Genomic DNA, 15,696 nt, shown 5'->3' with positions numbered 1-15,696 from the left:
TCTATTTAGAATGTAATAGACAGTATATACAGTCATAAAAAATTAGTCCTGACTGCCATTAATGTCAGCTTCCGTTTTGTTTTGATGTTTGTATTGAAAGCGAAACACAGCAAATGAAGCTTGAACCCTTGTTGGATCATGTATGCCACTTGTAAATAATACATTTTTTAAAACATAGAAATATTTGTATTTTTGCAAACTCTGTATAGCTATTGTTCTTCCGTAATCGATTTCCCAAATCAATAGCTGGCATATTTTGGGACACAAGAGGCAATGGAATAAGTAGGGAGAAACAATTCTTATTCCTGTTTCTAATTAATGATGGGCTTTCTGCTAGTCACTAAACCTTTCGTGGCCTCTGACTTTATAGTTACAAAATGCAAGAGTAGAATTAAATGCTCTCTAAGATTTTTTTCGTCTTTCAAATTCTCTGCATCTAAGACATTTAATGCATTTTACTAGCTAGACAATTTGGGTTTGATACTTTAATTTAGGATGGCTATTTCAATTTGATGGGAAAATTTGTTAACTAGATGTGCAAAAGTGTCCTTGAATCTTCAGTTAATCATCTGAGTATTAAGACTATTTGACTTTGACCCTGTTGGGAGGGTGAGTGGAGTGAAAGTCAGGACAGCCACCGCTAGATTTCAGAAAATCAAGGAATTTTGGTGTCACAAAGAAACAGCACCCATACACTCAATGTAGCTCTAGTCAGGTTTTGGGAGGGAGTGAACTTAGATGTGGTTGTTCAATTCACCGTCGTAATCCAGAAGTCCTTGAATCACTTTCTTCAGGTGGCTTCGGTGGCACTGTGTTCCGTGTGTCATCTTAGTTCACCTCATGTTCAAACCCTATTACTGTAAGAATTGCTGAATCTTTCTGAAATTCTCACATTTTTAATTTCCTAGGCTTCTTATTGTTTAAGTACATATATATTAATTTTCACCCATATGTAGCAATGTTTATGTGTATAGATCCAGTAAATTAGGATCTACTTCTTTTACCTTGTTTTTATAATTTAAGCTTCCACAGCTCAAATCCTCATTCTTACATAAGTATTCTAGGCTTATTTTTTAAGTAAATAATTTGGATAAGGGTTCTTTTAGATAGAATTGTTTCACATGAACTTAACCTTTCTTAGTTCATTTTTACTTGTTTTAATCTCCCTAGTAACATTTTTTTAATTTTTCTTTGAGTTTTTTGGAAATAAAAGAATAAAGCTATAATTTTGAAATCCTCAGATAACATTGATTGGCTCAGTAGCTATTAAAAAATAATAGTACATATCTACTGCTTTTTCTTTTCAAACAAAACAATATTGTTTTAATGATTTGAGCCTGGCAGTACCATTCTTCATGTTGTTATGAGGCAATACCAGGGAACTGAAATTATGAAGAAAGGTCATTGCTAAACTTGATATAAACTCACTCTGAAATCCATGTCAGAAAGTGAGTCACCCTCCTGCTTATCCAATGAGGGTAATTCAATATCATTTAAAATATGGTTGAATAAAGAAAGATTTCTCTTGATTAGTATTTAACTGCTCTTTTCCATAAGGTAACCTACAAAAAGATGTTTGCCTCCAATTATCAGGGTGGAAATTGCTTATGCAAATCAATTTAAGGCAATGAGGTGTGGATAAAAAGCAAAAGGGAAATATCATTATTATTGGTTTGTGCTCATAAAATTCTGATAGCCTGAAGGTAATGACAGCACAAAGCTATAGGGATTATTAGTAGCAACAACATACTCAGTAACTTGTATTCCAGTGAGAAGTTATATGTTAATATATGTACACAGGATTTTTATTTGAAAACTGCAAGCTTATGTTTGTGAAAGAGTGTTTGCTCCCTTGCATGTAGGTTTTTAGATAAATGAAAAGTCAGAAAATAACAGAGGAACAGAGACCATGTGTCAAAGTTAATTTCCTTTCTGAAGAGATAGTACTGTGCTTTTATCCAGATGGTAGCTGAATCATGCTTAATCTAAAATTAAATGACCATAGATAGGTTTTGTTCAATTTCTCCGTGTTTCACTTAAATCACTGTGCAGTCTTAGGTATGGTATAGGTAGAAAGGTTAACTCATCATAATAATTTTTTGTGATCAGTCAATACCATATGATAATAATACTATCATTGATGATGTTTAGTCATTGGATTTGACCTAATTAACATTTAACTTATTAAAGACCAACTACAAAGCTAAAATTAATGAGTACGCTATAGAGAAAAGTATTAATTTTAAGGAAAGATTCCATGGATTTGAGAATCAAGAATACTATCTCTAATAAAAATCAAGTACTTTAAAAAATTAAATAGCAATAGCTATTCATATTTCTCAATCAGAGAAAATAACTTCTATTCCTCAATTTCAATTAATTTGTTTGTATACAGCTACTGACTGAATCCTTATCATTTTGCCTCTGAATTAAATGTTGTTAGTTGACTACTGTGACTATATAGCATTAACTAAAAAGCCTTCATTAGTAATGACATATATCTCTATTTGTTCATCCCACAAGCATTTACCCAGCTTAATGGGAGGCTTTAGAAACTTATTCTTACGGGTTTTCTTTTGCCTGTTAGTTAAGAGCTCAAGATATGTTATTCATTTTAACTCATAGGGTTGATACTATAAAATGATGTTTTTGATATCTTTAAAATGTATTTGTGAAATGATTTGACACATTTGGCTAATGGGTGATATATTCGTATATTGGTATGTGTGTAAATGCATACAGATCAGTGAATTGCACACACTGGGGTATGTATACCTATCTGCAAACACTCTCTCCCTCCTTGTAAATGTTACCATTTGGTTAGATTGCTAGTTCAGAGGTACAATAAACTTGCCTTAAAGGCATTTTTCTCTAACCTACTTAGCTCTTGCATCAGCAGTTTTCTTTCGTTTCCTTTTTTAATTTATTTTTTCTCTTATTTTATGTTCTCTTTTCAGAATGTTCATGTAATAGCCTAGAAGTATATATTTGGCAATGTTGAAAGTTTTGATGCTAAAGAAACCTTCTAGGTTGGGAAGTTTTTTTTTTTCTTTTTTACTCACATTTTCATAATTGCTTGGTGGTTCTAGTATATAGTTTAATACTAGTATTACGGCATAGATGTACATAATATTTTAGCTTTTTCCTTGTTGGCAAACATTTAGATTGCTTTCCAATTTTTGTTAAATAAACAACACTGTAATAATTTTTAAATTGTAGATTTTCCCATTATATTTTGATTGTCTTTTCATCTACATTTCTCGAAGCATATTATCAATTTTTCTTCTGAAATATTAAGCCAATATATAATGGTAGAAATAAAGTTTGAAAGTTCTCTTTTTATAACACACTAAGCAAACAACATTGTGTCTTATTTTCAAAATAAATTTCTTACTAATTTAATAAGTAAAAAACTGCTATTTCAGTGTATATATTTTTATCACAACTGAGGTTGAAAACTTTTCATATATTCTCTTGCATTTCACTCTTATCACTTACTTTTTTATGACATATTTGTCCATGTGTTTATCTGTTTAAAAAACTGGTTCTACTTTTTTATAACATAACTATTTATAAATATTCAATAGTTGTTATAAAAATAATGAACCATAACATATTTATACAACTTCTTTTCCCTATCATATCTAAATGTCAAAATTATTGTTCTGAAAAACCGTATGTTATAAATTAGTGGCTTAAGAGGAGGGCTATAAAGACCTATCCTAGTTATGTATTTAGAACCTATCTTACAAAAGGTTCAAATGTATTCAAAATTCCATGTTGATCTACCTCTGTGTTTCTGTCTGTGGAAGAGAAGGCTCTGTGTTAGTATGACACACAAAGAAATGGGGATATCCATTTGTCATCCTGCATCTCATTTCCTTTTGCAATCATTCTCTCGTATTCATCTTTTCTCTTCTGCTCAAGGTCTCTCTCTATGATTATGTTACAGATCATTTTTCCCCCCTTAAGAGCAATAACTCATTTTAGTGTTAAAAACTTTTCTTAGTGCTTTGTGGTAATAAACCAAAATTGTGATTTCTCTTGCTGCATCAGCTCTCTTTAGTTTTATTTCCACGTTATTCACCCATCAGATATGTTCAGTTACTCATTTATTCCACACATATTTATTACATAGCCACTCAATGTTAGACACTATGATAAATACCAAGCATTCAGGGCATGCTACACACAGCAGATATGCCCCCTGATCTCATGAATCATATCACTGGATAAGATAGATGCTAAAAAGGAAGAAAGCAAATACAGGTCTATTTACTAAGTGTGATAAATCCTAGGCAGGAGAAAAATCGGATGTTGTGTGATAACATACGGGTGGGTGGGTCAGGTAACTTTAGGTTAGGTGTTTAGAAAATCCTTCTTGGGAAGAAGGCATGTGTCTTCAGTTCTGAAGGATGAGAAAGAGGTGGGGGTCCCGGGAGATCATTCCAGAAAGATGGAAGGGCTTGTGCAAAGGGCTGAGGGAAGGAACTGAGCATTTTCAAGGAAAATAAAGAAACTAGCGTAGATGAGCAGCGTTAGTAAGGACAAGAGATGAGGGGGGAGAGGAGGGCAGGAGCTAATTGTGGGATGCCAAAGTGCACTGTGCTTAAGAGGGTTGGGTTTTATTCTGAGTGCAGTGGGAGGCTATTCAACAGTTTTAAAATTGGAATGTAACATGGCTCTATTTATATTTAAAATAGTTATCTGACTAATTGTAATAATACATTGGGATTGGAGCAATCAGCATACCAAGAGAGGAGGAATCAGGTAATAAAATTAGGAAGATATTTTAATATTCGGGTGAGAGATGACAGAGGCTTAAATAGTTAGTAGATGTACAGAGACATGGATGGATTCAAAATGTTTTTTGAAGGTAGAACGAAATGGACCTTGGGATAGATTGGGTGAAGAGTGTGGTAGTTGAGAGATGAGGAAGAAAAAGTACCTAGGAATGATTCTGAGGTTTCTGGGTTGAAGGCCTGAGACCAAGCCCTGTAGGGCTGTAGCAGTTGGAAGTTGAAGGAAGAGGAGGGGGCTGGTAAAAGAGGCTGAGGTGGAATAAATAGTCAGAGAGGCAGGCAGAACACCAAGGGTATGGTGTTACTCGTGTCAAGAAAAAAGCCTATTTCAAGAAAAAGAAAGTGATTAAGGAGGTTAAATGCAGCCAAGGGGTAGAGCAGAATAAAGACTAAAAAGTGTTCCTTTTGGCAATTTGCAACTTAATGACTTTAGTGGAATGGGTTAGTGTCATACAGAGTGAAGTAAGTCATAAAGAGAAAAACAAATGTATATTAACACATATGTGGAATCTAGAAAAATGGTATAGATGATCTTATTTGCAAAGCAGAAATAGAGACATAGATGTAGAGAACAAATGTATGGATACCAAGGGGGAAGAGGGAGTCCGGAGGAATTGGGAGATTGGGATTGACACATATACACTATTGATACTATGTATAAAATAGACAACTAATGAGAACATACTGTATAGCTCAGGGAACTCTACTTAATGCCCTGTGGGGACCTAAATGGGAAGGAAATCCAAAAAGGAGGGGGTATATGTATATGTATAGCTGATTCATTTTGCTGTACAGTAGAAACTAACACACATTGCAAAGCAACTATACTCCAATAAAAATTAATCTAAAAAAAAGAGTGGATGGGAAATACCTCAGTAGAGATTGTGTATGTAGGATAAAATTTTTTAAATTTGCCAAGGAAGGAGATCAGAAAAACAGGGTAGGTAGTTAGAGGAGGATAAGGGCTAAGGAAAGTTTCTGTTTTGTTTTTTAAAGATGGGAGACAGTTGTACTCATTTTAGGCTGGTAGAGAAGGAGTCAGGACAGAAGAGTTTGATAATGTTGCAGAAGAAAGAGACAACTGGGACTTTGGTTCTTGAGACAGTAAAAAGACTGGTCTTTGATAGGAGAGACCCTTCCAGTAAATTTGGAAATTGGAAAATAAAGGAGTTCATTTTCTGATGAATTCTATCTTTTTTAAAATTAATTAATTAATTATTTATGCCACACCTTGAGGCTTGTGGGATCTTAGTTCCCTTACCAGGGATCAAACCTGAGGCCACGGCAGTGAAAACGCCGAATCCTAACCACTGGACGGCCAGGGAATTCCAAATTCTATGTTTTTAGTGTTATCTGAGGCAAGGTCAATAGCTGAAAGTGAGGTAATGCTGCCCAGTAGACAGATTTGAAGATTGAGGATTGGGAAGAGTAGGAAGGCATGGCTGCCTGGTTTTATTGAGTGCCTATTTGAGTTTGGTGCTTATGAATATATAAGAAAGCACAGGGGCTTCCCTGGTGGTGCTGTGGTTAAGAATCCGCCTGCCAATGCAGGGGACACGGGTTCGAGCCCTGGTCCCGGAAGATCCCACGTGCTGCGGAGCAACTAAGCCGGTTTGCCACAACTACTGAGCCCCGTGCCACAACTACTGAAGCCCGTGTGCCTAGAGCCCGTGCTTGGCAACAAGAGAAGCCACCGCAGCAAGAAGCCCACGCACTGCAGTGAAGGGTAGCCCCAGCTCGCCGCAACTAGAGAAAGCCTGTGGGCAGCAACGAAGACCCAACGCAGCCAAAAATAAATAAATAAATAAATACTGTGAACCAGTTTCTATTAAAAAAAAAAAAGAAAACACAACTGCTCAATTGCATTATTTTTTCCTGTGATGCTCAGCTGTATGGGTGCAGGTTTGAAGAAGGCAAATACTTGAATTCATCCAGGAATGGGATATTTGCCAGCTAGTCTAATTGAAAAACAGAGCTGCAAAGGAGATGAGGCTGTTTGTTAGGAATTAAGATAAACTATGAGATAGAAGCTGGATAACCAGGGAAACAAAAGCAGGAAGGATCTGATAGACAAATACCCGCCATGAATAATGTTAACAGTAAATAACATATTAGTAAGTGGATATTATTTTAACACTGAATAGAAGAAATCCCCCATGCTTCTGAGCATATGGGAAATTTAATCTGTCCTTATGGAATTCCCCCTGTGTCATGCCCATTAGTAGGAGAATGTTCCAGAGAACTTTATCAGGCCAGAACATACAGCGAAGAACCGTCTGTTCTCATCCACGCTGATAGTCAGTCGTATTAGTTTCAGGAAAGAAGAGAGAGAGTGCATGCTGCTTGAATGTTTGGTATGTATCTTGTCCAAGCCTTGCCTTTCTGGTCACCTGAAGATTAGTGTCTTTGCTGCTTTAGTGCTCCCTTAGGTATGGCTATTTTGTGCTGGGGAACCTATCTAGTGCCCCCATTTCATGGGCCCCTCCCCCCATTAGTGGTCTTGTCACCTCAGCAGACCTCTGGGAAAAACAGAGTTCTAGAACTCACAGTCTCTTTCTTTCTCCAGACTTGGATAAGGGAAGGTTTCTAAGCTTTTCTCAAGTCTAAAGAAGCTTTGATCTCAATTTTTTTTCCTTGCAATTTTACTTAAAAAAAAAAAAAAAAAAAAATGTCCTCTGAGCACTTTCCTCCTACAAGTTAGTCCATTTAATTTCCTTGGGCCTCTAGAACATTTTGACTTCTCTTGGAGGTAGGGTTGAAGAAGAAGATGTTGACTCTAGACTTTTTTCCCTTGAGCTTGATCTTAAAATAACTAAAGTTTCTTGGTTTCTTTGTGTGGCAGGCTTTTTTCTTCCTAAGTGCTTTACTTGTTTTATGTCATTTTCTATGCACACTGTTCTCAAGTAAGTGCCATATTATCTACTTTTTCCAGTTGAAGAAATTAAGGTTTAGAGAAAATAGATATCTTGCCCAAGATCCCATGGCTGGTAAGGATTGGCCTGAATTCTTAAGTTTTTCTGAATATGCACACTACCTCTTTCTCAACTGAGTTTCATTTTCTTCTCAGCGAGTCACCAGCACGGGGGCTGAGTGAGAGAACTCCACGTACATGGCCTGCAGTCAGTGGGTATCTTGATTTACAAAAGGCAGTATATTCTTAAAGGCCAGGATATACTTTATCTGTTTTGTGAGCTTGCTGTGGGCCAAACCCTTTACCAGGGCATTCAGAAAAAGCAATTCACAAACTTCAGTTTTACCAATAGATTCATTTTATGTCTCAGTAATATTTCAAGCTAGCAGCAGAAGTGAGAGGTGGGGATATTTTAGTACCCCAGAACACCCCTATAGACTTAACATTCATGCTATTTTGCTGACAGGTGTAGGACCCTGTCAGGTTGTTCTGGGATGGAGTATAAATTCAACAGTGGCAATATTGCGCCTCTGGTGACGCTCTTGCATGTTGGGGCATTGATGGTATGATCTATAATTGCTAAATAAAAGATAGGCGAAAACAGAACTGAAGTGAGAATACGCCATTGTGTGTAATTTCAGGCAAACAGGCAAAAAAATCTTTCATGGGCTAGCAGGTTGTTTTGATTTAAAATTTTCTGGCATATTTCACAGCCCTTTAAGAAAGTATACCGATTTTACAAAATTTACACTCATTAGGTGGAGTAATGGATTTTTAAAACCTGTGAAATGCCCTTTTGTTCCTATGGAAATATCTGAGTATTCCTATATCTAAGTAAGCAACTTCTGAAAGTAAATTTAAGTTAAACACACATTTAAAAACTCAAAGTCAAAATGGCCTGCAAACAATGATATAACTGACTTTTCAACTATTATCATCGTAGCTATTCAAACAACTTTCCTTCCTAAGTTCCACCTCTTTTTTATTGTATCTGGTGGTCAGAAACTGCTGTACCTCAAAATGTTTGGTAATCGTTTCTATTTTACTGGATTTCCTCCTTGGAAACTTGTTATAATTTAATAATAAAAATTTAATAATTATTTATTCCTTTTATCCTTGGTTCTTATCTAGTAGAATTAAAATGTAAACATTCTTTTATTTTGCATAATGCTTTTTCAGTACTTGGCTACTCGTTTTTACTTAATTTCATAATCTCCAACCAGTATTCAGGTATTAACAAAAATAATATTTTGATCTATAGCCTAGCTTTCTTGTGTTTTAGTTGGTCATCTGTCACTGTTTTAGTCTTTTACTTCTGTTTCTCAAGGTCAGGGAATGTAGAAACATCCTCTGAAATGCATGGCCAGGCTTCAAATGGGTTTTATCCAACCCTTGTGTGACATTGCTGTGATCTGGCAGCTTTTAATCTGCTTTTGTTGTGTCCATGGATCCCTTTAAGATCACTTTACCCTAATAATGCCCACACTTACAAATATTTAATTTTAGACCTTATAGTTCCCAATTTAAAAGCCTCTGCTCTAGAAGCTTTGTTTAAGACACAAGTTTTGCAGAGTTTTATTTTTTATTCTTGTCACTCTCTGTGCACTCCTCTCTGTGGAACTTTCATATCTTTTTTTCCAACCTTCTTATCTGCCTCTTTTTTTTTAAACTATCCACCTCTTTCCTCCATACCTAATAATATAAAAGCCCAGTTGATTTACTAAGTAGAACTGGGTGTTCTTTGTTTTACATTTTGCATAAGTCCTGAGAGATTGTTTCTATTTTTCTTGCTGAGGAAACCAAGAAAATGTAAGACATCTTTGTTTTGTATCACCCATTAGTGTTGTATCAGTCAGGATTTTGGGTTGCAAGCAACAGAAACAAACTCTGACTAAATTAAGCAAAAAAGGAATTTTTTGGAAGGATGTAGGGCAGTTCTTGGAATCATTGGGAAGTGTGGAGAATCAGGCTTACAAAACAGATAATAGGAACTAAAGGAGACACAGAAATTAAGAAACCTAGCCAAGGTCATGTCATAGTACTGGCTGGTTCGTTTGCTGCCATTAGCATGACTGTATCTGGACCCTCAGTGTCACCATTACAGGGGATGTAATTTCAGTGATTGCTGCTCCTTTGCATTGATCCTGTAGGAGTAACAGTCCTGGGATGAAGTATCCACTTGTGTCCATGTTTTAGCTGACAGGGAGAGTGGAGAGGATTTAGAATTTTGTCCCTTCCATTTCAAGTGAGAGAGCCCTCACTTTCCTCTAAGATTCCATGATGAGTTATCGCCCTCATATAAAAGTGGTGTTTAAATACCAGAAAGCCAAAAGAATGACAAATGCCCAGTACAAATATTTTGAGGTACAATTATTCTTAATAGAAAGGAACAATATTTTAAACCCTTGCTTCAAACTTCTTGTCACATAGTCAGAAAAATCAATGCTCCATTTACCTGGCATTTCCCAGACTATTCTTGCAAGTAGAAGGGATCCTGCTTCCCAGTGTCACTGAGGCCTGGACTTGGATCCCTCGTCTCATTGGAGAAAACACTGTGGGTGGTCTACCCATAAGCTAGTCTCCTCTTCTTTCTTACTAACCAAATTTTGATTTTGTTTGCATTCTCATCCTCATCTATATAATCATATACTTCATAGGACTGGGTCCTGACTTGTGCAATCCCCCCCCCAAAAATTTCACTAACAGATTTTGATTAGAGCACATGATAGAATTCGGCTAAATGGGAAACGTGGGGAGTTTGATGTAGGATTTGAGGGAAAGTTTTTCTGATTCTTAAAAAGAGATTCTCAGGGAAAATTTCCATATTTTCGTCTGTGCGATGTTACATCTGAATGCATGGGATTGCTACAGCCATCTAGCCCCAAATCTGAGGATAAAGCCAAAACTTAAGTAAAGATGGGGCCAAAAGAATTCCATAGGAAAAGAGCTGCGGCTCTATCTTACCTTCTTATAGTAGGAAAGAATAAATCTTGTTATTAAAAAAAGTCATCCCAGGGTGGATTTTTTGTTATTTGCAGCTGAACACATACAAGCCAGTCCATACCTCTTTGATTTTTATCAAACTGTCCCTCCGTGTCCTGAGGAATAAACCATTTATATGGTTGATCCTCTGTTTCAACATGCTGAAGCGCTCGTTAATAGTAGAGCAAGTATTCCATAATTATTTCCACATAAATCTTAAAAGATAATAGTGCTTTACTTCCTCAGCTCACTTTTCACTTTTCCCCTTGTCTTTATTAGTCCCATTGGCTTTTATATATAAAATGTTATGAACCGTGTCACTTGTTAGCAAGGAAAGTTAAACAAAAAACGGTCTCATACCCAATAGTTTACAATCTTTTGATGACATCAGAGCCAATTGCACATATCATTGCAAGTTATATATCCGACAAATACTGAAATAATAAATTAAGTATGTAGTGTTTAAATGTGACATCTAGGGGGAACATGATAGGTACAAGAAACCTCTCTTTACTGCATTGTCAGCTGTCAACAGAAAAGCATATTGCATAAGGAAAGTCAGAAATCACACAAATATATTGAGCATCTACTGGGTACCAGGCTGGGCACATAGATGCTGGTTAAATAGTGGTAAACAGAAATCACAGGGTCCTCACTCTCATGGAGTTTACAGACTATGTGGGCAGTCAAACTAGTAAACAAGCAATTATAACAGTGTGATAATTGCTCTTATATGGTGACGCATGTAAGAATATAAGAGGGGCGCTTAACTCAGAATTAGGAAGGGAGTGGGAATGGGCAAGAAAGGATTCCCGAAGGACATGCAGACTTGAGTCCTGGAGATTGAATTGAATTTAAATGGGCAAAGGGGAAAAGGGTGTGTAGAGAACTGCTTGTGCAGGGAACTAGAAAAGGGAGAAAATATGCATTAGACATCTGCAAGAAAGTTGAAAATGGTTAAGCTGAGGCAGGGGGCCAACAAAGTAATGGATGAGATTGGAGAGGTACAGAGGGACCAGACTCTGAGGGACACCTTTAAGTTACATTGAGGTATGTTTGGACTATATTCTGAAGGCAGCAGGGATTCATATGTATATCTGATGAAAAGTATTCATGCATGACTGCGTGAAAGCGATTAGATTTGAAAGGGACAAAGCAGAAGTAGTAGCAGTCGTAGTCATCTGGGCAAAATACTGTGGAGTGGCTGTCAAACAGCTAAAAGGAAGGGGGAATATTAGGGGGCTATTTAGGATGTGGATCATTACCTGAATGTGGTGGAAAGGGAGAGAAAGGCATCAAAGATGACTCCTTGGTTGAGGTGGATGGAAGGGTCATCCCTGGGGAAGGGCTCCCAAAAGGAGCTGATATAGGGGAGGACAATGAGTTCAGCTTTGAACATGACTCTTAGTCACCTGTGTGTCATCTCGTAGATATTGGATTTGGGTCAGCAGTTGTGTGCACAGATATGGGGTTTGGACATGGGCTGGAGTCTCTGAGTTCCAGTGTTTTGATTTATTAAGTGTTGATAATATCTAACTCATAAATGTCATCTTGGGATTGAATGAAATAAAATATAAAGCAACTTACACAGTGCTAAAAGGGAAGCGAATATTGTTTTCATGTACTATGTTCTTTAATTATTATCATTAATGATGCTTTTGCTTTTGTTACTCGGTTTTCCAACCTGTAACCTGAAATGATTAATAAGATTATAGCAGCTACTGTCTATTGAATAGACATTACTGTGTTAAGCACTCTTCACTTTTTAACACTGTACAGATATTAAAATCATTTATTTCTCAGAAAAATTCTATGCAGCAGGTACTTTTATTATCCTTATTTTCTAGATGTGAAGACAGGCACAAAGGGTTAAGTGACTTGCCAGAGATCATACAACTAGGGAGTGTTGGAGTATGGATGTGAACAAAGACAGACTCCCATTCCTGCACTTTATGTATCAGAATATACTTTTGCTTAACATGCTTTTAACTTTTTTAAAATAAATTTATTTATTTATTTATTTGGCTGCACTGGTTCTTCGTTGCTGAGCGCGGGTTTTCTCTAGTTGCGGTGAGCAGGGACTACTCTTTGTTGTGGTGCGCGGGCTTATTGCAGTGGCTTTTCTTGTCGTGGAGCACGGGCTCTAGGTGCGCAGGCTTTAGTAGTTGTGGCACGCAGGCTCAGTAGTTGTGGCGCACTGGCTTAGTTGCTCCGCGGCATGTGGAATCTTCCCAGACCAGGGCTTGAACCCGTGTCCCCTGCATTGGCAGGCGATTCTTAACCACAGCGCCACCAGGGAAGTCCCTGCTTTTAACTTTTAATCAGTTTATATTGTTGGTTATGTTCCTTAAGAATATTCTAGTGGTCATCTTTGTTTTACTCTTTTCAACAACTCTACTGTTTCTGAAATACTTTGTATAGAGAACCCACAATTCTCTTTACAGTGTTAATATTAAATCATTCTTCTACTTTATATTATGTCAAATCTACTGTTGATTGACTTTCATACACATAAATATAAATTTTCATTTCAGGTTCATAACTCCAGCCATTTCCATATTCAGTGACTTGTAGGTTTGACCAGAACTTAAAATCTTCATATTCAATCTCATACCAAATACTTGATTCATCTTATCAACTGGTTATTGTATCAAGACTTCCCCAGTTTCAGTCACAGAAACCTTCCTACACAAATCACATCTCAGTATTTCTAGTTACTCTCAGTAAACTTTTCTCCACCACTGTTGCCCCAGCACCTGGTAAGCTGCCTGGCACATGCAAAGTGCACCATACATTTTGTGGAATGGACAAATAAATAAATGATTGATCATCAAAAAACCACACTCACTATTGTTTTAAGTGGTTTTGTTTTTCTACAAAGACAAAGCAAAATTTCCTCAATTCAAAATATGACTATATTTGTGCAAGAGGAAGGCTAAAATAACTAAGGAAAACATTTGAGTTTTATAACGGAGAAAAGAGGTGACATATGTAGGATTCCAGTAACACCCGAAAACTGGGGCTGCTGGGAGTCCAAGAAGGCATGTGATCTGCCCTGAATACTGAGGCAGACAAGTTGGAGCGCCTTCCTAAACTTGGATAATTGCCATTTCAGCCTGCTTGAAATGTAAATTTGAACTTTATTCTGAATTGGGGAGGGAACCAAGAGCTCAAGTTGATGATCAGTGTTGGGCCAAGGTCAACTCATATCATGAACTGTTGGATTTTTATGATCTGTCTGTGAAGAGAAACCTGTAGTTATGTATTGGACCTTTCAAGGTCTATGTAGTATTCCTTTGTTCCCTCTTTTGGATTATCCTAGCAGCACTATACATAAACAGAACCCAATAATAAATAGTTCTAATGTTAAAACTTTATTATTATAGCATTATTATTATTTATTTAAAATAAAATTTTAATTTATGTTTCATAATTCCTATTTTCCCCAAATTTATTCACTTGAGTGCTAAACAAGCATAAAAAATAATTCTGACAACTAAATCTGAAATAGCTGATTTAAATCCTGGTCCTTGAGTTCTAATTGGAAATGCCTCATGTGGCATGTTCAAAGCCAAAGTTAGGATTCAGATTGGTCATTCAGGCTTGTATTTTTTCAGTAAAGTTATTCCTAACACCTGATGACGACGATGAATTTGTGGTTGCTAAGTTAGTGTTGAGTACTGCATCTCTAGGAGTCTGATTAAGTGGGAGTTGCCATTTGCTGTGCTGTGAGTTACCGAGAAAGTTGAATCTGTCACAGGTGCTACAATTTGTATTTCAGAAAATTTGCTTCCCCAACTTTAATTATCCCCAAAGTATTCCACTCTACATAAAGTACTGAAGGGAGTCAGCAAAAATTTTTCAGTTTTAGTACTATGATGTAAATTAAGATTTTGTCTACTACCTAGGTGTTGTAGAGATAATGGAATTTCAGATGAAGGAGGGGACACTGTTTCATTATATAAAACACTGTTTTCTATTGATTTTTCCACTTTGGATTCAGAAAAAAAAAATAATGCCAACTAGCCATAACTAAATAACACATTCACAGTGACATAAACCACGCTTCTTAGAAGGGAACAGACATGAATCAGATAGAAAGTATGTACGTTAAACTACTAATGATTGAAAATGGGAAATGTGAAGTCCTAAGCTTAAAAATATTAAATAAACTTAGGATTGACCTTTTCTTATTAAATATTAATATGTGTTTCAAACTCATGGAAATATGTATATATCATTTTTGTATTAGGTAGCCTGTCTTTGCAGAGAGACAGGGAACTGGAAGAGTTGTGGAGATAGTCATCACCTTTTTGGCAAAACAATCCCTCTTCACATCAGTATATATCGGTCAGGTTGTTTTTTTCCTTTTTCCATAAAACAAGATATTTTTTTCAACACTTCAACATGAAAGCCTGATGAGAAAGTTTCCCCTAAATATTTCATTGCAGAGGTAGTTTCTTCAAAATTGCCTGAGTTTGACTTGCTAAATTAGAGGAAGATCTTTGACCCTGGAAATCCATAAGAAGTGATTATGACTATGAAAATAAATTTTAAGAGATTAGTATTGTTTGATGATTTAATTAAGAAATACGCTATAGTTCAATCTCTTTGGAATATTTTAAAATGAGATTCTTCATCTTTTTTGCACGTCTTTATCTTTGTGTTAAGGCAGTTCCAACAAATGGAAATGGTTAACCGAATTGAGAAATAAATGTGTTTACTGGAAATTGCTTAGCCTTTGAATTGTGATTACAATTTTATATTCTTTGTAGGATTACTTAACTATTCATAAGTATGGCAATGCAGCCAGAAATGATCTCTGGAATACACTATCAGAGGTAAAGTATAGGAAGCTTGAAAGCCAAAGCCTCTTCTTGAATATTTGAATTGAGTTTATAAAACATTCATAACTTTTATTGACACTGATGGTTTGTTTTTACTTTTTGTATTTCCCTTTTCTTGATATTGGTTTCTTGTTTTATATTTGATGTATTATAT

The 15,696-nt window shown here is 36.2% G+C and overlaps 1 protein-coding gene across 2 annotated transcripts in view; it reads left to right on the top strand.

The window, feature by feature from the left end:
• Positions 1-15,696, top strand: part of TRHDE (thyrotropin releasing hormone degrading enzyme) — a 394,213-nt gene that overhangs the window by 282,855 nt on the left and 95,662 nt on the right. For both annotated transcript variants that reach the window (XM_082418907.1, XM_082418908.1), the window contains exon 8: positions 15,471-15,536. In XM_082418907.1, the coding sequence (XP_082275033.1) occupies positions 15,471-15,536 (66 nt within the window). The remainder of the gene's footprint in view (positions 1-15,470; positions 15,537-15,696) is intronic.

The sequence above is a fragment of the Balaenoptera physalus genome, assembly GCF_965194825.1.
Source record: "Balaenoptera physalus genome assembly, chromosome: 13".
In the NCBI taxonomy this organism is placed as follows: Eukaryota; Metazoa; Chordata; class Mammalia; order Artiodactyla; family Balaenopteridae; genus Balaenoptera; species Balaenoptera physalus.
This window is presented reverse-complemented; position numbering and strand designations above follow the sequence as displayed.